This window comes from Culex pipiens, chromosome 3, assembly GCF_016801865.2.
Source record: "Culex pipiens pallens isolate TS chromosome 3, TS_CPP_V2, whole genome shotgun sequence".
Classification (NCBI taxonomy): Eukaryota; Metazoa; Arthropoda; class Insecta; order Diptera; family Culicidae; genus Culex; species Culex pipiens.
The window spans coordinates 101658180-101681023 of NC_068939.1; the positions used below are offsets into that span (position 1 = coordinate 101658180).

The 22844-nt window shown below is 40.6% G+C and overlaps 2 protein-coding genes and 1 long non-coding RNA gene across 3 annotated transcripts in view; all 3 read left to right on the forward strand.

Moving 5' to 3' along the window:
- LOC120418817 (fatty acyl-CoA reductase wat) overlaps window positions 1-15913 on the forward strand; it is a 36387-nt gene extending 20474 nt beyond the window's left edge. Inside the window, exons 4-10 of the mRNA XM_039581328.2 lie at window positions 12486-12740; window positions 12804-12949; window positions 14410-14712; window positions 14852-15094; window positions 15228-15379; window positions 15449-15554; window positions 15613-15913. Of these exons, the coding sequence (XP_039437262.1) occupies window positions 12486-12740; window positions 12804-12949; window positions 14410-14712; window positions 14852-15094; window positions 15228-15379; window positions 15449-15554; window positions 15613-15715 (1308 nt within the window). The 3' untranslated portion in view covers window positions 15716-15913. The remainder of the gene's footprint in view (window positions 1-12485; window positions 12741-12803; window positions 12950-14409; window positions 14713-14851; window positions 15095-15227; window positions 15380-15448; window positions 15555-15612) is intronic.
- Window positions 4593-6312, forward strand: LOC120418818 (uncharacterized). Its single transcript, XR_005605625.2, has 2 exons — window positions 4593-5285; window positions 5755-6312. It is a non-coding gene; the product is annotated as an uncharacterized LOC120418818 (long non-coding RNA).
- A 145-nt stretch (window positions 15914-16058) lies between the features above and the next one.
- LOC120418808 (putative gustatory receptor 28a) lies at window positions 16059-17879 on the forward strand. The gene is made up of 6 exons (XM_039581305.2): window positions 16059-16360; window positions 16473-16602; window positions 16654-17048; window positions 17136-17325; window positions 17385-17670; window positions 17729-17879. The coding sequence occupies exons 1-6, from the start codon at window positions 16060-16062 to the stop codon at window positions 17819-17821; spliced, it is 1395 nt and encodes a 464-aa protein (XP_039437239.1). The 5' UTR covers window position 16059; the 3' UTR covers window positions 17822-17879.
- Window positions 17880-22844: the final 4965 nt, after the last annotated feature.

Below are 22844 nucleotides of genomic sequence, written 5' to 3' on the forward strand. Positions count from 1 at the left end.
ATTTTAATGCAAAAATTTTTTTTGACTAGACAACATTTTATCGATGGATCAACTATGGTCCCCTTGGAACGAGCTGTCAAAAAGGACCGAAAGGTTAATTTTTCAAAATTGATTTAAAAATCCATTTTAAACTCTTTGTGGTCGTACCAAGTGTCATTGTACTCAGAAAAATAAACTTTATCGCTGTTAACAATAATATTAGCAATTTAAGCTTCATTTTAGGACCCAATTATTGTTTACAACGATAAAGCTTATTTTATTTTGTACAATGGCCTTTTGTACGACCGCAAATGATTTAAAACGGATTTTCAAATCAATTTTGGAAAATTAACTTCGCAGCCCTTCTTGACAGAAATGGTCCTACTTGACAGCTCGTTTCAAGGGGATCATAGTTGATCCATCGAAAAAAATGTTGTTTTTATTTATTTATTTGCGTTTAAGGACCACTTAACTCAAGAGTCATTCGGATCCGATCTAACAAAAAAAAATATATTAATATAATAATAATAATAATAATATTACTGCGGGCGTCAATAATAAGAGTTCACGCGCGGTGATACGACCGCAAGATAATAGTCGCATGACAGCCGCATGACAACCGCAGAACAAATTTTTGGCTGTTGTCCAAGGTTGCCTTGAGTTTTCAGCTGACTTTTTGGGAAAATATTCAAAACAAACCAAGTTGACAGCCAAATAAACGCAAATTTCAGTTCAACTTGCTGATTTTTACACTGCGGTAGTAAGGCGGCAATAATCTCCTGTCACTCACAGCGAAGGAGAAGCATGATTTTATCTCGCAATAGGCAATAATAATAATAATAATAATAATAATAATAATAATAATAATAATAATAATAATAATTTGTATTATTAATATGGTCCTAAACTGCCCATGTTCGCATAAATGTCCCATATGCAATAACAGCAAGCTGAGAAAAACGCATTTGAAGTTTGTCCCATAAACAAGGCTACGTGTTAAGTTTTCGCGAAAAAACTGGATTTCCTCCAGATTTCTAGAATAAAGTACTGGATGTTTCTGCGATCAGCAGAGAAGCGAGTCAGACGTGCGTCCCTCACAAACCAAAAAAGTGCTAAAAAGTGCAAAAAATGCCTCACGGCAAGAAAAAGAGGCGGTCCTCACCAGCAGGATCGGCAGATTTGAAGAAGCTAAAGAATGCCGAAGCGCTACCTGCAAAGCCAGGCAGTTTGAGCAAGGACGCTCAAAAATTGTCTGAAAACCAGTTCGCTACCCTCCCTGTGGACGTGAGCGAGAAGGAAGAATTTGAACGACGGGAAAAGTTGCCACCCATTTTTGTGAAAACATCGTCATCGGATTCGGTGCGAAAGTGGCTGACCGGGTTTATCAAATCTGGTGCTTTACGAGCTTCCATTCGCTTGTGTGCTGATGGACTCAAAATTCTGCTACCTACCAGAAAGGATTACAACTACGTTCGGGATTTCCTGAACAACACAAAGATTGAATACTACAGCCATGACGATCCAGGTAAACGCCCCATGAAACAGGTCCTCCGAGGCCTGTACGACATGGATGTGAGTGTGCTGAAAGAAGAGCTCAAAACTCTTAAGCTGAACGTGATCGAAGTCTTCAAGATGACGAGACACAACAAGGACATCAAGTATCGTGATCAACTGTACCTGGTTCATCTCGAGAAAGGATCGACAACGCCGTCTGAGCTGAAAGCAGTTCGGGCAATTTTCAACATCATCGTGTCTTGGGAACGTTATCGTCCAGTGCACCGTGACGTGACACAATGTTCGAACTGCTTGCAGTTTGGACATGGTGGAAGGAACTGTTTCATCAAGAGTCGTTGTGCAACCTGCGGAGGTGAGCACAAAACTCAAGCTTGCGAAACAATCAACGAGAACATCGAAGCGAAATGCTTCAATTGCGGCGGCGACCATTCGACCAAGAATCGAAGCTGCCCAAAACGTGCTGAGTTTGTGAAAATTCGGCAGCAAGCGACGACGAGGCACCAACCAAATCGACGCAAAACATCACCAACTTTCACGGACGTGGATTTTCCTGCTTTGGCGTCACCTGGAGCGGGATCTGTTCGAGTGGTTCCAAATCTGCAGCCATTGCCGTTGAATCAGCGGCAAAAAGTTGCAGAGAATACAACACCTCCTGGCTTCAGCCAGCAACCGAGGGAAAACCAACCAGCATCAACGGATGAAGGCAGCAGTGACCTGTTTTCACCACAAGAACTTATGAACATTTTCATCGAGATGACAACAACACTGCGTGGTTGCAAAACTCGTGCGGAACAAGTAAGAACGCTTGGAGGATTTATCTTAAAATACAGTTCGTAGTTTACTCGTTCTAATGATTTTGAATACTTCAATGAATTTGCTTTTTTAGTTTTAAGTTAGGATTAGTTGTTAAAGTGATTTTTTTTTTCTTTTTTACCCAAATGTATTCGATTCAATGCAAAAATGTAAAACAATTTGATGTAAATAAATGAATGTGAACAGTTAATAAGAAAACGAAAAATAAAACAAAGATGAAGAGCATTTAGCCATACCACTTAGAATGTAAATGAAATGTAATTATTATAAGAAAGTTCAATAAAGACATATTTAATTTCAAAAAAAAAAGTACTGGATGTTATTGACTCTTTCGAAAGAGCATACGATTTTGAACCAAACTGCATCAATAACTCGAAATCGATGAAAATGCATATGGGACATTTATGCGATAATGGGCAGTAAAGCCCTAAAGCGGTGTATGCACTTCGGAAGGAATCGGTCAAGAAAAATTTCTAGTGGGCAGCAGCGGCAGCGAAAGCAAGCCAGAGAGGGTGAAGAAAAGCCCCAAGAAATCGCTCCCTTTCTCCAGAACAAAGGAGAGGGAGCGATTTCTTAGGGCTTTTCTTCACCCTCTCTGGCTTGCTTTCGCTGCCGCTGCTGCACATTTGATCTTTTTACGAGAACGTCTTTAAAAAATATTAAAACAATAATTCGCACAAAATATTCTAGTGACTTCCCAGAAAAAGATTTTGGAAGCCATCTGTGATCAATATATCTTGGTGTTTCAATTCAATTAAAATAAAATTTATGACTACATTGATTTGGTTTAAAAAAAAATCGCAAAAGTAACAAAATGAAGTTTCAACAGTGATAGGTTCACTTTAAAATAATATTTTTCGTACATACCTGGTAAATCCTCTTCAAATCCATCCAACCAAAGCACGATTGCATCGCAGCTAATTTGTCTATTTAAACAAAATGCCAGATGCTGAATGTCCCGAAACATGCCCAGGTTGTGGTCCTATTAAAGAAAACAAAACACTAAGTATCAATTTTCAAACAGAATTTCCAGGGTTTATTTTATCAAATAATCCAACATGATATTATAAAAAAAATAGAAAAGGAAAGCAAATAATACTTATCTGAGTAAAAAAATCGTTGAACTACTTCTTCCTACTAAGTATTTAGAACCAGCATGTACCATCGATTCAGATGGACTCCACTCTCCACCTTTACCAGGAAACTGCTCGCGAGTCGCCCAATAGATTACCTCCTCTGAAATAACCAGAGAAAGGTTCTTTCTTCTGTCACGGACACCCCCAAAGGATAGAATCAATGTCACATTGTCACGTCCCTGCCCTTGCCACACACTCACAATAATCAATTAAAAACGTAAACAAACCCCAAAGCACAGTCACATGAACAATCACAGGCCGCAGCCAGCACCAACGCGAATTTGTCAGTTTTTTCTCGCTCACCCCCTCCGGAAACACCAAGAAAGTTTCATCCAGTTGTAATCACCCGTTCACCAAGAATGCGTCAAACGTAAACAAACACACACGCACACAATCGCGCATTCGCGAAAACAATTTTCCCCCACAAATCAGGATTCCAATCACGCGACACAAAATCAAAACAAACATAACCAGCTGTGTTTTCCTTCACCGAGAACTCCCGTGTCCTGTCAAATCCGCCGAAATAGTTCCGGCGTTGATCCGTGTCAAGACAGCACCTGCAGGAGGAGGACGAGGAAGGAAGCCAAGTGACATTGAGGGCAAGAGGATTCCTCTTCTGGGGACAGCTGCTTGCTTCCTTGCATCCGCCAACACTGAGCGGAAATTTTTCTTCGCCCCCAGCCACCAAAACAGAAGCAATCACTTAACCACAATATATCGCGGCTCCCGAACGCCACGGACCGAACGAACACACACTCCTTCGGCCACAGAACGTACTCACAACCCGCGGCGATTCGCGGACTACAATTTATCCGCGGAAAACTACTGCGCGAAAACGTAAACAAACCAGCCCGCCACGAACGCAAAAGCTGTCTGTCTGCCGATTCTTGTCACGACATGTCTCGCGCGTTGCGTGCGAGCAGTGAACGAAAGAAGAGAGAAGAGAGAGAGAGAGAGTGAGCGCGTGGGCTCATTTTTGCGCTTTGCGATGAAATTTTATTTGCGGTAAAATACTTTTAATGTGATTAGTTTAACTAGTGTATTTAAAGTAAATTAAAGTGAAAAAAAACTCAATAAAAAATTCCATTAACAAAACTGGCATTTTGCGGAGGAGTGGAAATTTTGCTAAGTCCAACGAAAACATGATGAAAAGTAATTCTAGAGTACTTTTTCAAAAGGTCCTATGCGCCAAAAGTAAACAAACTGAGTTATACAATGCATGACGTTCTGCATATCCGAAACTACACTATCCTCAAACCCGATTTCTTCTAAGTATTTAATTTTTAAAATTATTAGCGAAATGCAAAATAACCTATGAGCATTCTCTTAAATTATCATACAAAATAATTTACGTCGTTTTACCTCTCAGTGTCCTATGTGCATTCAGTAAAATGATGCACATACGACAATAACAAATCGACCTATGTACAATTTTAAATATATTTCAATCATTATGCACATACGCTAATATAATAACGACGTATGTACGCATTTTATTGAATAATTAGAAAGTAATGATAGATTTTTTTATATCCATATATCTTTTTAAAAATAATGTTTGCCTAGGTTCCGGTTAACGTGTAGACGTCAGCTGTAAGAGAGTATGAAATGTTTCAATGCCAGACACAGCAAAAGAGAAGTGCAAAATTTAACCAATGAGCTCTCTCTCCCGAATCTGGCGGATACGACTCCCAGCATGACATACCAAAACAACTCATAAAACAGCATAAAATATGTTTTTTGTTTTGGTTGATAGGATCCCGGACAGATCATTGTTGTTGACTGTCTGAGTTTTAAAGAAAAGTGTCGGAGGGCGAAGGATTGCGGCAACAAAAAAATACGGTAAGTAGGGTGGAAAATTACCGTGATTCCCAAAGATGATTCCAGGACCATGGGATCGGCTCCGAAAGGCGTCCCTGTGCAAGAGGGCGAATATTTGTTTGGCCTTTCGGGTTGGGTTTGCCGGTACCGTGGCCATTATTTGGCTTTCCGGATGGGTTTTCTTGGTTCCGTGGCTATCTGGAAGGTGTCCCTGACCAAAAGGGAGGATGCTTTTTGGCCGCCCGGATAGATTTTGTCTGTTCCGTGGCCATCCGGATGGCTAAAAAGCATCATCCCTCTTGCACAGAGAAGCCATCCGGATGGCCACGGAACCGATCAAAAAACATCCGGAAGGCCAGAAAACATCCCACCTTTTGGCCAGGGACGACTTCGGATGGCCACGGTACCGGTTAACACATTTCAGGAGGGAAATGTTATGCTGTTAAATTTAATAAACCTTAACCTTAAACTACTTTTTCATCACCCGCAGCACTGCTTTACGGTACCTGGTCCCCCGACAACGACCAACCAAGCGGCGGCGGACGTGGTACGGAGGACGCTTCTAGAAACCTTAAAAAAGAGCGCGCCATCCGCTTCGTGGTCATGGTCTGTCAGAGAACCTCAAGACGAACGTCGAGTACATTAAGATTGCCGGAACCCGGGCGGATCGGCTATCAACAACTTCGCCAACGGCAAACTCATAATTACGCACGCAGATGCAGGTCGTCTGGGCCGCTTGGGACAACGTGTCCGAGAATCCAAAAATGCACGAGCTGCTGAGACTAGTGTTTCTGAGGCCACCGGAGTGGGCGGAAACATAGAGGTTGCGGCGGTTAAGGGGTTACATACATGTAGAAAATCACAAAATGTCATATTACAGATTTTTTTTTGAATCCACTAAAAGATGATTAGGAATATTTTTTTCTGTGTATATTTCGGCAGTGATACAACCAAATGTCTTCAAATATGTTTTGATAATAGATGAAAATGTGTATTTTAATGCCCTGATAACAGTTTTTTAATAAAATTAAGTGTGTGCTCACACCAACCTCTGACTTTTTTTTTATCGATTTACATGTATGTAACAAAGGCTCTGCAGAAGCGCCCCGATCACGACGTGTTGTTCCTGACTACGCAGGGTATCGTCCAGCTGGAGCAGCGTCACCGTAACGGAATACGCGGTCGCATGGCGGCCGTGCACGATCTGTCAGTACTACGCCGTGGTTTTTCAGTTCCAGCATGGACACTACGACAAGTGCGTCGCGGCTTCGTCGTCGTGATGATCTTTTCTCACAGCCAGCCATAAACGAACTGGTTTTACGGAGGAATTGGCTGCTAATCTGAGCGAACTTACCTCGCTGAAGAATCGCTTGTGACCTAATAGCCTAATAGCTGCTCATCAGCCAGCTTAAGAACTACGTCACAACCAGATAAAGTCCATCTGTCTGTCTAAGAGCACGAAAACCTGCAGTGGTTGATCTTTTCGGATGTTTCCATCTTGGATATTCCGCACGACTACCTTTCGACCTTTCTACGACTACTCGCTTCTACCTTTTTTATCGTGCAGTCTGCAATGCAATGCTGGATTACGTCCATTGGGCGTACTCGTCCTATGATTTGACCTGCCTGCAGCATCTGGAGCTGTCCGGCAAAGTCCCGCTGATGAACTGCCAACAGCACGTTACGAGTGTTTTTCTTCTGTGCCTCTGTTTTTTTGTGACCCGATGTTTTCCGTTTTTCCAGACTCCTCCCAAACGGTATCAAGTCGGCAACCTAACCGACTTGTTCATGGCCCTGGCAGTTTAGCGGCGTTCGATTCATACGAGCACTTTACCAAGTACTCGGATGAGATCCTGGACTTGCTCGGGGACATGACTTCGAGGCGCGCGATTCGGACCGCCGCATAAGCATCTCGATCAACGCAATTGATTCCAGTTTTGTGCGACTTGCGCTCTTCAAGTCCCAAGCTGACCTCACCCCTCGGCCAAGCAACAGCCGTAGAACCCGTTCGGAGATGCAACCCCTGAGATCGGAATAATTCTTTGGCGAAGAGCAAGGTTCTCAGGGCCGCTCCTGAATCAACATCTTGCATCCTTCGTTAGGCCGTAGGCGTCATCCATAAAGTACGTCACGGGGGGGGGGGGGGTGGAGAGTTGTCGCAAGTGTGACAAGGGAGAGGGGGGGGGGACGTGAGACTGTGACGTGATAATCGGACATGGTAATAATCCGTGACGTGGTAATCACTTTGGCATAAAAGTTGTGCGCATGCAGTGCTGCTGGGGGGCTATCGGAACACTTGTTTATAAGTGTTAAATAATATGTTTACACTACTTGGGCCAAAAACTTTCAAAAACGAAAGATTTAAAAATGTATTATGTGCGCTCACAGCTCGATAGGCGGATAAGACAATTTACCATGTCAAATTATCCTATGCGCCAAAGTAAACAATATTGATTGTTTACATTGGCGCATTGGTTAATTTGGCATCGTAAATTATCCTACCCGCCACCCATCTGACAGAATGCTCATTGGTAAATAACGGCTTCTCTCTCCTCTCACGCGCTGGAGGCATTGAAATATTTCATGCTCTTCATCAGCTGATGCCTACACGTTGCGAGAGGGTTGGAAATACATTATTATTACAAAAATTTAGTTTTTGTTTAAATCGAGATTTAAATTTTATTTGATAAAGTTTTATGTGCAATGCCACATGAATATAGTCCAATGCCAATGTCTTATGTGCAAAAATTGTTCTATGAAACGTGTCCTATGTGCACTCACAGGTTGTATGAACCAAATTGCGTCAGAACTAAGCGTAATCTTGTCTTTTATATAATCCCGAGATGTACACTTGAAAAGCATTACTCTAGACCCATTTGGGCGTTTTCAGAATCGAAAAATACCCAAACGTGTTTGAATGGGATTTAAAAATGTGCACCAAAACTTTATCATCAAATTTCTCAGATTGAGGTTTTTGCACATAGGACCTTTTGAAAAAGTACTCTAGAATTGTATCATCTCATAATTGACAGGTCGGTTTTTTTCTAAGTCCCAAAATAATTGGGCATTCGAAATTTTGCTAAGTCCAGCGAAAACTTGATCAAACATCAAAATTTCATCTCATGATAGACGGGTCGAAATTTTTTCAAAGTCCCAAATAAATTAATTTTCGAAATTCTGCTAAGTCCAAAAATATCAAATAGAAATGAAAATAAAACATTTGATGATATTGCGCGTATTGAGAAATAATCAGTTTTGGTGATTATCTTAAAGGGGTCTCAAATATAGGAGCGCAAGGCATTTTTCGAATGATCGCAGCAATCGTTTTGATTTCTACTTTACATTGCTGTCAGTTCAGCTCAATTGTTTATGCTTATTTTTTTCGTTTTGAAAGTCTTTTTTGGAGGTGAACGTTTTAAATGGAAATGATATTTAATATTTAAAATTTATCTTCTTCCTTCTATTGCAGGGGTCATGTTTGATTTAAATTTGTAAATCCATCCTGAGGCTTCTTTGCAACATAATTATTTTATTATGTAACGCGTTAGAGGGGTGTGGTAGAGACTTTGTTACGCTTTATACGTTTCTGTTTGCCAAAAACGGATTCCGGATGTGACCACCGGGGAACATGGGAACCGGCCCATGAGACGAATTTATACACTAAAGATGCTCTCAATTCGGAATCATCAAGTTTTATACGTAGCGACGCGTCGCATGACTAGTTTACGCTTTTTCTTAAATACGGTTCTGGATGGGGCCACCGAAGATCGTGGGACCGGTTCCGATGTTCCAGTCTAAAGGATTTTTGTTTTGTTTTTGTATACTTGAGATTTCATGATAAAATAAATAGAATCAAAATGGAAACTAAATTCTTGACAAAACTGGATATTTCGGTGGCCCATTCCCCGGCTATTGGTCTGGGCAGAGATTTTTCGTCAAATTCTTTGGATAGTTTGCGTAGAAACAGAGAGAAGTACTCAAGTACTCTTTGGTGAAACCGTGTTTCGGTACATTGTTGGTCATTTTCTCATTTTTATTCGTCACGAGACGTGCCGTTTAGCGTCATCAAAATCAAGGAAGACAGCCCTCAGGCCGTTGACCTTAACCATCAGGAAGTGTCCATTCTGGGCATGCCTGCCTGGATTAGCCTACGCATGGACACAAAGTTCTCCAAAAATGAGGAAGCCGACGGAGCCAACGCTGTGTGGCCATCAAAAGTCTCAGAACCATAGATTCCACCACTGGAAACCAACAAGCAATCGTCAGCCAGCAGACAAAGTTCCTTCGAAAATCTTAGATGTTGACTGTCAAAAATTTGAAAAAAAAAATAAATGTCTAAGCCTACTCTCCGACCTTCTCTAGGTCTTCCAGGGTTTTCCCATTGCGACGATATCTTTCTGCGGCGATTAATTGGAGCGCAGGATTCTAATTTTTCTCGAAATTATTAATACACTGTTTAGGAACATAAAAAGTATCATGAATTTCGGCGGCCAATTTTTTAGTTTTTGGAACAAACAAAAATCATGCCATGTTCACAAAAACAGTCCATGATATTTTTGTGTTCTTCCTAAGATGCGATTTTCTGCCCGGGATTTTAAGAGTTTTTGGAACAAATATCAAACATGCCATGATATCAAAAACAACTCAAGTTATTTTTTTGTTCGTCCCATGATGCGACTTTCTGCCCGGGCCGGGTGTTTGCCATTCATACATATTAAGTTTATTTTCCAAGATTCTATTATTTTACTTTTTAAATTAAATTGCTAAAGTCATATATGAACGTTTTAAGCTAAAAGGCTACTGATTTTTTACTTAATGTTTGATATTTTCCATTTTCGCCTTCCTCACTTCAATGAGGAAAGGCTATTAAAATAACTATAAAAATGAACTTCCTAATTTGAATTCCTAGACCCACCTTCACGTATATATATCGACTAGGGTGACGATGAAAAAAAAACGACATCAAGGATACCCTCTGACTCGATTCCTTAAGCAAAAATATGTATCTGTGCCAATTTTGAGCCAAATCGGTTAAGGTTTAGGGGTCGCTTTTTATCGTTAAAGTTTATATGGGGAAAATCGCGAGAATGTATAGGAAAAAAACATCGTTTCAGTTTTTTCTACCGGGTGGCTTGGGTCTTAAGTATATAAGCCGATTTCTTTTCATCGCATTGCTCATAACTCATGAGGATCAACTAAATCTTTCCCAGTTCCTGAGGGGAACATGTTAAGGTTAATGTTAAAATTCCATAGGACGCCTTCCTATGGTGTCGTTGATAAGGTCCAGCTTGTGACGATGCACTTCCTTCCCATTACTAAGCAATCGAATCCAGAAGATCGCAAGTTGTGTTGGTCCGAGTCGGGATTTGAACCCCGATCGAGACGAGGCGGAAGCGTTACCACTAGGCTACATGACTCGGTCAATGAGTGAGATTCTTCTTGGGTCATTTGGGTGAGACCCGCGCCACCTGGCAGAAAAATGCTGAAACGATGTTTTTCCTTAAATGTAAACCAACAATATCCCTCTTGCTCTAGTGACAGTACAAGTTGAGTTAGTAAGGGATAGGCTGCTTGTTTACATCCAAAGGTTCCGCCCAATTGAAGATTTACTACGGTTATGTTGATGAAAACGTTGTTTGGATCTATCTTGGGATCTTTCCAATGAGCCCAAAAAATTGAAGATCTGACAACCCTATCACAAGAAATGAGTAATGAGCGTTAAACATTAAATTTTTAAATAAACTTTTTTGTGAGGGTTATCTATGAGGCTAGTAACGGAATGAACGGAATCGACGTAACACCTTATAATGTGGCCCTCTTAAACCTTGCGGTTTTGTCAACGGATCCACAGGCGTGTATCGTTCTTTAAGCGACAAGACTCCGCCTCCCGGGTCTCCTAAGTGTGAAGGTATGGGCACGGGGAGAGGGCACCGAATACCTATATTTACACTTAGAATTTTTTGCGTCCGCCTGGTCAAATCTAGGTTCAAAACAGCATTTATTTCCTTGTCGAGTGTGCTAAAGTAAAAATAAAATAAAATGTTGATGCCATTTAACGTGTTGTTTGTAGATTTTGGCATAACGTGCTTATGTGTACTTCAATTTACTAATTCAAAGGACAATTTTAAAATGCATTTTTGTCGATCATTGGGATTAGAATTGATTCAAGAACTAATAACACAACGTCCTTAATCACTCGATATTACAAGGTTTTATCAATGAGCAGTTCTCCACGAAATCGTTCTTTTTTATTAATTTTAATTTTTGTATTTTTTAATCCAGCTGAAACTTTTTAAGTGCCTTCGGTATGCTCATAAGTTTGTCCATATAATTTTCCATACAAATTTGGCAGCTGTCCATACAAAAATAATGCATGAAAATTCAAAAATCTGTATCTTTTGAAGGAATTTTTTGATCGATTGGTGTCTTCATTGTTGGTATGGATACGGACTACACTGGAAAAAAATAATAAACGGTAAAAAAAATATGGTGATTTTTATTTAACTTTTTGTCACTTAAACTTAATTTGCAAAAAAAACACTATTATTATATTATATGTTTTAGAGGACATCAAATTCCAACTTTTCAGAAATTTCCAGGTTGTGCAAAATTTCACTGAAGTACTTTTTGATTGCAAATTGGATTTTATATCGAAAAATGAAGTTGAAAAATTTTTGCGACCAATATTTCGATTTTTTGAAAAAAATAGTATTGATTCAAAAATTCATAACTCGGTCAATGATTTTTTGCACAACCAGGAAATTTCTGAAAAGTTGGCATTTGATATCCTCTAAAACATATCAGAAAATGAAAAAAATAAAAATAGTGTTTTTTTTTTGTAAATCAAGTTTTAGTGACAAAAAGTTAAAAGTGATTTTTAAAATCACATTTTTTTACAGTGTATCATTTTTTACAGCGTAGTCCGTATCCATACCTACTACTTTGCCGAAGACACCAAATCGATCAAAAAATTCCCTCAAAAGATACAGATTTTGAATTTTCATACATCATTTGTGTATGGACAGCCAATGGACAGCTTCCAAATTTGTATGGAAAATTATATGGACAAACTAATGATGCAAAATGGCTTCTTTGGGCTTACTGAAGGCACCAAAAAAGTTTCTGTCGGATTAAAAAATACAAAAAAATCGAGCATATGAAATTGGAGGGATGTCTTGAAGTATACGAGTAGAAAACAAATATTATTTATTAATTTTTCAGATTTTTGGAAAACTAATCGAGCTCCGCGGTCTCGACACATTGCTGGCACAATGCGTGGTGATTGGCGGCGACGTAACCGAGCTAGGACTAGGCATTTCGGCCGAGGACCGGAAGCTAGTCACCGACAATGTGTCCATCATATATCACTGTGCCGCAACCATTCGGTTTGACGAGCTGCTCAAGAAAGCGGTTATGCTCAACACCCGTGGTACCAAGCTGATGCTGGATCTGGCGAAAGAATGCAAAAAGTTGGATGTGAGTTGACGGTAGAATTGCACAACAATCGAAAGGAAATTTTATTATTTTATATATCTATAGATGTTTGGTTACGTTTCGACTTCATACTGCCATCTGAACGAAAAGTTACTTCTCGAAAAGCCCTATCCACCTCCAGCAGACCCGCATAAGGTGATAAAGGCCATAGAATGGTTGGAAGACGACGTTGTCGATGGAATTACTAGCAAGTAAGTATGATGAAATAATATTTAATATCATAATAAAAACTAACTTAATTCACCTATGTGGTTGGAGCCTTCCTCACAACAATGGCTGTACACAAGTTTCATCTATTTTTTAGATCCGGCTTCCAAAAAGTACATCGATATCACTTAAGTGGCCATATCTCGAGACAGGGTTGCCAGATCTTCAATGTTTTGGGCTCGTTGGAAAGGTTTTTTGATAACCTAACCAACGATGGGTCGGATGGTGGATCCGGACAAAGTTTACATACATTTAAGTGAGATCCAGCTTCAAAAAAGTACATCAATATCACTTAAGAGGCCATACCTCGAGACAGGGTTGCCAGATCTTCAATGTTTTGGACTCGTTGGAAAGGTCTTTTGATAACCTAACCAACAATAGTTCGGATGGTGGATCCGAACATAGTTTACATACATTTAGGTGAGATCCGGCTTCAAAAAAGTACATCAATATTTCTTAAGTGGCCATATCTCGAGACAGGGTTGCCAGATCTTCAATGTTTGAGACTCGTTAGAAAGTTCTTTTGATCACCTAACCAACGTTGGGTGGGATGGTGGATCCGGACATAATTTACATACATTTAAGTGAGATCCGGCTTCAAAAAAGTACATCAATATTTCTTAAGTGGCCATATCTCGAGACAGGGTTGCCAGATCTTCAATGTTTTGGACTCACTGGAAAGGTCTTTTGATAAGTTAACCAACAATAGGTCGGATGGTGGATCCGGACTTTGTTTACATACATTTAGTTGAGTTCCGGCTTCAAAAAAGTACATCAATATCACTTAAGAGGCCATATCTCGAGACAGGGTTGCCAGATATTCAATGTTTTGGACTCGTTGGAAAGGTCTTTTGTTAACCTAACCAACGATGGGTCGGATGATGGATCCGGACATAGTTTACATACAGTTAAGTGAGATCCAAATATATGTGAAAACACATTTTTATACATAACTTTTGAACTACTTATCGAAACTTCAATCTGTATAAAACTCGATCTATAGGACCCTAAACCAAGTCGAATGCAACAAGTTTGGGTCAAATCGGTTCAGCCAGTGCCGAGAAACATGAGCTAGTTTGTTGGTCACATACATACATACACACACACATACACACACACACACACATACACACACACATACACACAGACATTTGATCAGTTTTCGATTCTGAGTCGATATGTATACATGAAGGTGGGTCTACGACGTTTTTATACAAAGTTCATTTTTAGAGCAGGATTATAGCCTTACCTCAGTGAGGAAGGCAAAGTTACTAAAAATTGGCCATATTAAAAATATTGTCATTATTGCAAATCTGTAGTATTTTTTCAAGAGGGCGGCAAAAACAGGCAAGTTGTCTGTTGCAACCCCTTTGAAAAGTTTTTGCTGAAATTATGACCTACATTTTATGAAAGTATCATTTTATCAATTCTTTTTTTATTTTAGGATTCTTGGTTCATGCCCCAACACCTACGCCTATACTAAAGCACTCGGCGAAGCTCTGGTAATTGAAGCAATGAAAGATATCCCAGCGGTAGTTTTCCGCCCATCCATTGTGGTACCCACCTGGCGTGAACCGATCTCCGGATGGACAGACAACATTAACGGTCCCGTGGGGCTGCTCATCGGGGCCGGGAAGGGCGTCATCCGTTCTATGTATTGTGACGCTTCCGGATACGGCGATTACCTGCCGGTTGACTTTGGAGTCAGCGCCATCTGCGTTTGCACGTGGAACTACGTGGGCCAAAAGTAGGTGGCAAGTTTTCACTTTCATGGCACGCTGTGGTTTTGTGGCGGGCACGCAGCGCCTGCTATTATAAATATGCACGGAGATGAAAATTTAATTTAATTAATGCTTATTACTTTCTCACACGTTCTTGCACCACAGGGATTACGCGAGGAACATTTATCATTTAGTGAGCTCCGCTGAGATTAGAGTTTCATGGGAGGGAGTTGCGGAGCTGGGTAAGTCCATCACGCACAATAAGGTGCCCTTGAACGGCGTCGCGTGGTATCCCGGTGGAACGATTAAAAAGTACAGATGGCAACACAATCTGGCGGCATTCTTCTACCATTGGATTCCGGCGGTGCTGATCGACTGTTTGCTCTATGTTCTTGGATACAAGCCTATGTAAGTTATTCAGAATCTCAATGAAGCAACCAAACTTATGACCCTGTAGAATAATGAATTTCCAAATAAGAAAAGGTTTCCGAGCATGCGTGCTTAAAAAGTACAGCTCATTTAATTTAAAATATCGTTGCAGACTTTGCCGCGTGCATCGGAGAATTGCCAAGGGATTTGAGGTGCTTGAATACTACGCCAATAACCAGTGGGACTTTGACAATGCTGCCATTTTGTACCTTCGAACCAAAATGAACGCGGAGGAGAAGGTTAAATTTAAAATTGATGCTGCAGGTACGGAAGGCGATTGAGATACCTACGTTGATCAGATTTTAAAAGGTTATCTTTATATTTTAATTTTAGGTGTCGTTATAAACGAATACTTCGAGAATTGCATATGGGGAGCAAGAAGATTCATTCTGAATGAAAGTGACGATACCTTACCTGCAGCCAAGCGGCACATGAAAGTGTAAGTTCTTGCATGATATGTTTAAAAAAAACCGAAGCCATATTTTATATCTTTCCAGCATGTGGTTTGTCAACATAGTTACAACAATACTTTTCTACGGTGCAATCCTTTACTATCTCGGGCTTTGGATATACAACCGTGTGTTTGCCAGCGTCTTCTGAAAAAGGACAACAGAATGTATATTGTAGCTTATTTTACTCTAAGACAATATTTTTGTTGATATAATAGTTTTAGGTATTTTTGTAAAAGTTTACTACTTTATGAAAGCACTTTTTGGATTGATAATTTTTGGGTTGGTTTCAATGCCAATCGGGATGTGTTGTGTTTATACAAATTGAAATAAAGAGTTGAAATATTAATGAGCCCTTTGTCAATTAACGTTACCCAGCCAGACTAATTAATATTTTACTGCCATCGATATCACACACCTTTTGATACCATAATGTTCTATTTAACTGCACCAACCCTAGACTGTGAGTCTAGTCTCGGCGCCCAAGTGTGGAAGATGGCTAAACTAACCAAAATTGGGGACACTTCGCACCTTCCCAACGAAAATTATTACCAACTCCTGCGACCACTTCATTACATGGTAAAAGCAGCGGGAATGTGGCCACAAACTTTGCAGCGATCTTCACCTGGCTTTACAGTTTGGAGTATTTTTTACCTTGCTTGTTGGTACGGGTTTATTGGCTACTGTATCTATGTAAATAGTAGTGTTTCCCTTTGGAATCAATATTTAGGCCAAGTCGACTCAAATATCTTACAATACGGACTCCAAATTCACATTGTCAATGGACTGGCAATGGGTAAGTATTTAAATTGCGTCAAAAAAAACTTCATACAAATTTAAAGCTGCAATCTTAAGCCGTACCGCACGACCAAGCAGTATTAGTAATCATCCCAATCTATATTTCCCAGCATTGGTTATGAGCATTTCGACCATAGTTCAACGTGATAAAAAGTGGAAACTTCTAGAACTCTACGATGATACACTCACAATGTTTAAGCAGGATTTTTACGGCAACGTGACTTTAACTAATGGACAACTGTACGTTAAACCAAATTATAATTCGTTGGAATGAAAACTTCTTTTTTCCAGAGTACTTTTTGGTATTGTTGTTATCGAAAATCTGTTTCTTGTACTTGTTATCGTGTGTTATTATTACATACTTGCCTACATTATGCAAATTCAAACAACTTTTTTGTACATTTCGTACGTCGTACTCAATACAACATCATTATTTTTTACCATCGAATACATTACATTTGTATACTCTACAAGAAGTAGAATACACTTTATAAACGATATCTTGAAGCAACTTTTATTTTATGTCCATGATTCAAACAAAATAGTTAAAAATATTACCACTCCAACAATAGCATACAATGAGATTTACAATATTTATGGCCGCGAAATAAACGAAAAATCCTCAAAAAATATTCAAACATCAACATCAAAACCTGCAGCAAAAAAGTCACAAAATAGGTTCATTCGTAAGATTTTTAAGGGCGATACCATGTAAGTTAAAAAGTTTAAATCATAACGTAAACGAGTGTTAAATATCTTTTTTTTTAGGTCAGTAAAAAGGCACAAAGTAGATGAACATTCATCTAGTGCAGATATTTTGCAGTTTATAAATCAACTATCAGGCTTGCATTATAAATCATGTGAGACTATCACATTATTAAATAGGTCCTTCTCTTTTCAATTGATGCTTCATTTTGGATCAATGTTTATATTTTTAGTATTTGGACTGTTTGCCTTGTACAAGTAAGTTACCTATATTGATTGTATTTTGATAAATTTATTCTGACATTAAGATTTTTCAGAGCTTTCAATGTAAACTCTGTTCCTTACAAGTTGATAGCTTTTGCCAACGGATTTTGGATATTTTATTATCTTATTACAATGATCACAATAATCTTTATAACAGCATCCACTACCAAAAACTGTCATTATACAGGCGATGTCATACACCACATTATCCGTAGCAATCGAAAAACGTTTAGCAGAGAAGTTATTGAAAAGTTATCCACGTTTTCATTGCAAGTTAAAATGAGAAACAATTCATTTTCGTGTGGGCTTTTTCACTTTGACTGGCCCTTGTTTGCTTCGGTGCGCTGTTTTTATATTTTAAAAGTAATGTCAGTATTAAAATTACACATTTTTTCAGATTCTTGCAGCAATAGCGATGTATCTCGTTTTTCTTATTCAATTTGATGTCTCGCCGACACAGGACCCGACGGCTCTTACAACGGTCATTTAAGGAAAATGGCTGTCAATGATGGTTCTGGATTAGGGGTCCAAAAATAGTAAATCGAAATGAAAAATTAATCACGATATGCATCTACAAACAAAACGAAGAAACCTATTCTGAAATTTTTGTAAAACAATGACAAATAAGCAATCGAATCCGGAAGGAAGACGATCACCATTTGTTTAATTCGTCTCGGAAATTGAACTCCCGATCTTCCGCTTACATGACAGAAGCATTACAATAGTGTTAAATGGCTCGGTCATAATTATATTGAAGCCTCCTTAAAACATTTGCTGTAGGAAGGACTGTTACAGAAGTTGTTATCGGAACAAATGTAGTTAAGATATTTAAGAACGAGTCCACAAACAGGGCATACCCCTTTCTATGAGACGTCGTTTGGACCTCACCAATCTGCCTGAAATTTCCAGGGGTTGTTTGTACAACAGAGCATTCACTCAAGTTTTGGCTCAGAAACATACTTCAAAGTAATAAAATTATAATTTTTGATGTTCCTTTAACAATTTGAACTATTCCAAATAACGAAACATGATGATTTTGTAATAATAATGCTGTCGATGCTTCCCCACGTGTTCACCTTCTGACAAGGGGCGTCGTAATTTTCAGCTAGCCGTCATAGCATACTAAGGACAATGCGTACATTTGAAGGGTGGATCGTTGATTCTGGAGACAACGGACGTCGATCCAATGCGCACCTTGGGGACAGAATGGACAACCCTAATTCCTTCTGGAATTTGTTAATTGGACCATCCCCTACACACCTGTCTTTATTCCGAGTGAATCCATGTTGTCCCCAGACCTGTAGGAACGATTGAACGAAAAGCATAAAAATCCCATAGTAATTTACATGTAAACTTTGAACCGCTGGGGACAGGCCAATTCTCAACCAAATGGGCTGATATTTGGCATGAGAGTCCTTTTGGGTATCCTGTACTAGGGGAACCTCGGTTTGCCTGATTCTGAGAACTTTTTTGTTTGGATGAAACACCCTATTGTACATATAAAATTAGCATCTGAACAAAATATGAGCACTCTAGGTCAACATAGACCGAGCTACGTAGCCTAGTGGTAACGCTTCCGCCTCGTAAGCGGTAGTTCGGGGATCAAATCCCGGCTCGGACCAACACAACTGGTGATCTTTTTCCCTTCTGGATTCGATTGCTTAGTAAAGGGAAGGTAGTGTATCGTCACAAACTGGACCTTATCACGACACCTTAGGGAGGCGACCTATGGAATGTTAACATTAACCTTACCATGTTAACATTAAGTTGAGAAAGAAACTGCCACTGAATCCGCTTTGTAAATGCCGGCCCCGATACTCTTCAAGGGTGTTCCCCTCAGGAACTGGGAAAGATTTACTTTTTTTTACTCCAGGTCAACAGGAAGTGGGGCAAATCGGGACAGAAAGTTTGAAGGTTCAATAACGTAAAAAATCTTAAAAAGGCTGTACCTTAGCCAAAATTCAATTTAATTTCAAAATTCAAAATACATCTGAAAGGGCTTAAAAATGCAACAAAATGCAGGGAGAAGCATCCTAATTGGTTAAATTTAAAGGAATTTATTGGCATTTTAGTGTAAAAAATAGCATAATTTTTAAACTCGAATAAAAAAGTGTTCCATCCAGATATCAACTCGGTTCGAGCTGCAGTTTGTAGGGAACATCTGGGACTACCACCTGAGACATATTAAATAGACACTTTTTCTTTTAGTGAATTCTTTGGTTGTAAATTTTTGCCGATCTTTCGAAAAAAATGCGAAACTTTGAAGGTCTGTACCGAGCTCCAGGGTGTTCTAAATGTCAATGTTATTTATACCAAAAGATGCGCAAGGATCTGGCCTACATGCCAATGATGTTCAAAATAAACGCTTCAGTGGCCAAAATGCCTCAAAAAGTGACTTTTTTGAAAAAATCTTTTTTACGGGTTCGCTCCTGTTACGTCCAATCAAGCTCATATTTTGGATTTGGGCTTAGTATGCCCGCCGGACCAAACCCTTGAATGCCCGCCAAAAAGTCATTTTTGTTACATCCTAGTGTAAACATCCTTCACCGTCTCCAGGTTTCTTGCTACAATGTCGATGTCATCGGCAAAAGCAAGCAACTGGTCGGACTTGTTCAAAATCGTGCCACTCGTTTCGATGACCGCCCTTCGAATAATGCCCTCAAGGGCGACGTTGAATAGGGCACAGGATAAGCCATCACCTTGCCGCAGCCCTCGGCATGATCCAAAGGGTTCCGCTAAATCCCCCGAAACACGCACGTGACACATCACACCATCCAAGGTAGCCTTGATCAGCCGAGTCAGTTTATCCGGAAATCCGTTCTCGTGCATAATCTGCCATAGCTGCTCGCCTTGAAGTCGATGAAGATGTGATGTGTGGGCACGTTGTACTCATGACATTTCTCGAGGATTTGTCGGAGACAAAATATTTGGTCCGTGGTGGCGCGTGCGCCAGTGAAGCTCACTTGGTAGGGCCCCACGAACCTCCTTGCGTGGGGTGACAGCTGACGGCATAGGATCTGGGAGAGGATTTTGTAGGCCGCGTTGATATGCGTGATGCCGTGGTAGTTGCCGCAGTCCAGCTTATCGCCCTTTTTTGTAGATGGGGCACACGACACCATCCATCCATTCCTCCGGTAGCTCTCCTCCTCCCAAATCTTGGAAATCACGCAGTGAAGCGCCCTCGCTAGTTTCTCTCCTCCATATTAGAAGAGCTCACCGGGTAACCGATCCTTGCCGGCAGCTCTGTTGTTCTTCAGCTTCCTGATCTCCCTCTTCACCGTCTCCAGATCAGGTGCTGGGAACTGTTCATCAGCTGCGAGCGCTCCAAGGTTGACTCCTTCGCCGTCTCCGTTTGCTTCATCGCCGTTGAGGTGCTCGTTGAAGTACTGCTTCCACCTGTCCAACACCTCGCTCTTGTTTACGATCTGGTTTCCCTCGTTGTCCCTGCACACATCGGCTCGCGGCACGAAGCCTTTGCGGGACCGGTACACCTTCTCGTAAAACTTACGCGTTTCGTTAGCTCGGAATAGCCGCTCCATTTCTGTGCAATCCCGGTCTTCCTGCTGGCGCTTCTTGAGCCGAGCCTGTCTGTATCGTTCCACGTTCCCTCTCGTCGCCTTGTGCAGCTTCTTGTCGTAAGCTGCTTTCTTCTCGGCGGTAATCTGTTGGCACTCGTCGTCGTACCAATCGTTTCGACTGACTCGGATCGCACTACCCAGTGTGGCTTCCGCTGCACTGCCGATGGCTGAGCGCACAGACGGAACACTCGAGTGCCGAACCGTCGTCCTCTAAAAACTGTTATTTCAAATGCAATTTTGTTTCGGCATCCACTCACCCGGCGCTGATGGCGCTGCTGTCGTGACAGCTCACCCATCTTTTCTCAGTGTGTGTGATGCGTGTTTTTGTTTTTAAGTTGAGCGTGAACACGTGCGAGGCAACAAACGAAAACTCCAAAATTTGTGGGATTCAGGAATTCGACCGGTGAATCACAATCCAGGCTTTGCAGGACAAAATTGGGGCAGACTCGGCCATGGCTTTTTGTCCCACTATCAATCTGGTAGGCCTGCTCATCCTTCGTGGACTGCTGCTCAGATTGCTGCTGCTGGTCGTTCTCTTAGCCTTTTGGCTATGTTGCACCACTCAATCTTGCACAGTTCAGTTTCTGTGGTTCTGTTTCGATGTAAATTTTGCGGCAGCGTTTTTGGAATCTTTGTTTTTTTTTGTTGTTTGGCGCAAGTTAACTGCGCTGTGGACATGTTCCACACAGATGTTTCCAAACTCCCATCTTGAGGATCAATTCCGGTAGATTTGAATTGGATTTTTCTATTTCGACGGCCACTACTGGTGTTTTCGTGACCAGGGTATCTCGACAGAACTTGAAAGCAACGGGGAGGACCAGTGATTTCGTGCTTGCCATTTCATTAGGGCAAATAACTTTTGTAAACAAGAGTGTGTCCCTTTCACACCTTATGTGAACTGTCATTTGAGTGAAAGGGATACACTATTGTTTACAATAATTATGTGCCCTTTTGAAATGTTAGGCTCCATTTGGTCTCTGTCGTTGCGGTTGTGGTGCGTCGTTGCTGGTGCTGCTGCATGATTTGGCTCATGAGGTTCTGCCATTGGAAACGGAACTGATCCACCGCCATCTTCGGCCGTCGACATTGATTTTATTTTTTTTTTAATTATTTCGATCAGCTGTTGATTTTTACAATCGTTAAGGCTTGATTGTCTCACACATACACTGACATGACACATGACAGTAATGTGTTTGTATTGGTATGTTTGTGCTGCGCTTCGGCATCAGCTCAACAGACAGCGCTGACGTCGCCGTGATTTGGTGGATTGATGAAGGTCGATGGATTTCAAAAATAATTTGTATGGAGAGTCTCGTCTGTTTGTCTGTGGCTGAGCGTATGCGGCTTCAACCACCCTCGAGCGAGGCTGCGCCAAGTTCCTCCTCACCTGGCAGATTCGCTTCCGTGTATCTGTTGCTCCCAGAGGGAGCTGGGGGTTCTGGTTGCCACCGAAAAATCTATGGCGAGGTGACCGGGCGGGATTCGATCCCTGATCGATTCCTTAAAGGCAGAATACCCGGACGTAATGTTTTAATTACGAAATACAAAAATATTAAATAACTAACGCCTTTTTTAAATGTCATTTTTGAGTGGAACTGGTTCCACATTTTTGTGTATACACAAAAATGGCTTAAATAAGCCTAGGATAACATGTCTACAAAGTTTAATTGAAATTGGAGAGGGTCGAGTACAAAAATGAACAAAAAAAATATTTAAAAAAAATCAAATAGACGATAGATGCAAATAGATCTTCCATTATAAATAGGAATCGTCCACGAAGTTTATGGACGGCCCTAGTTGTACAGACTTTTCTGAAGTACTGCATGGGAAAATGATTCAAACAGATTTTACATGTGATTTGCAGATTTTCAACTCTATTGTACAGATTAGCGAGTGGCAACACTGACACTGATGTTTTGCAACTTGACAGCCACT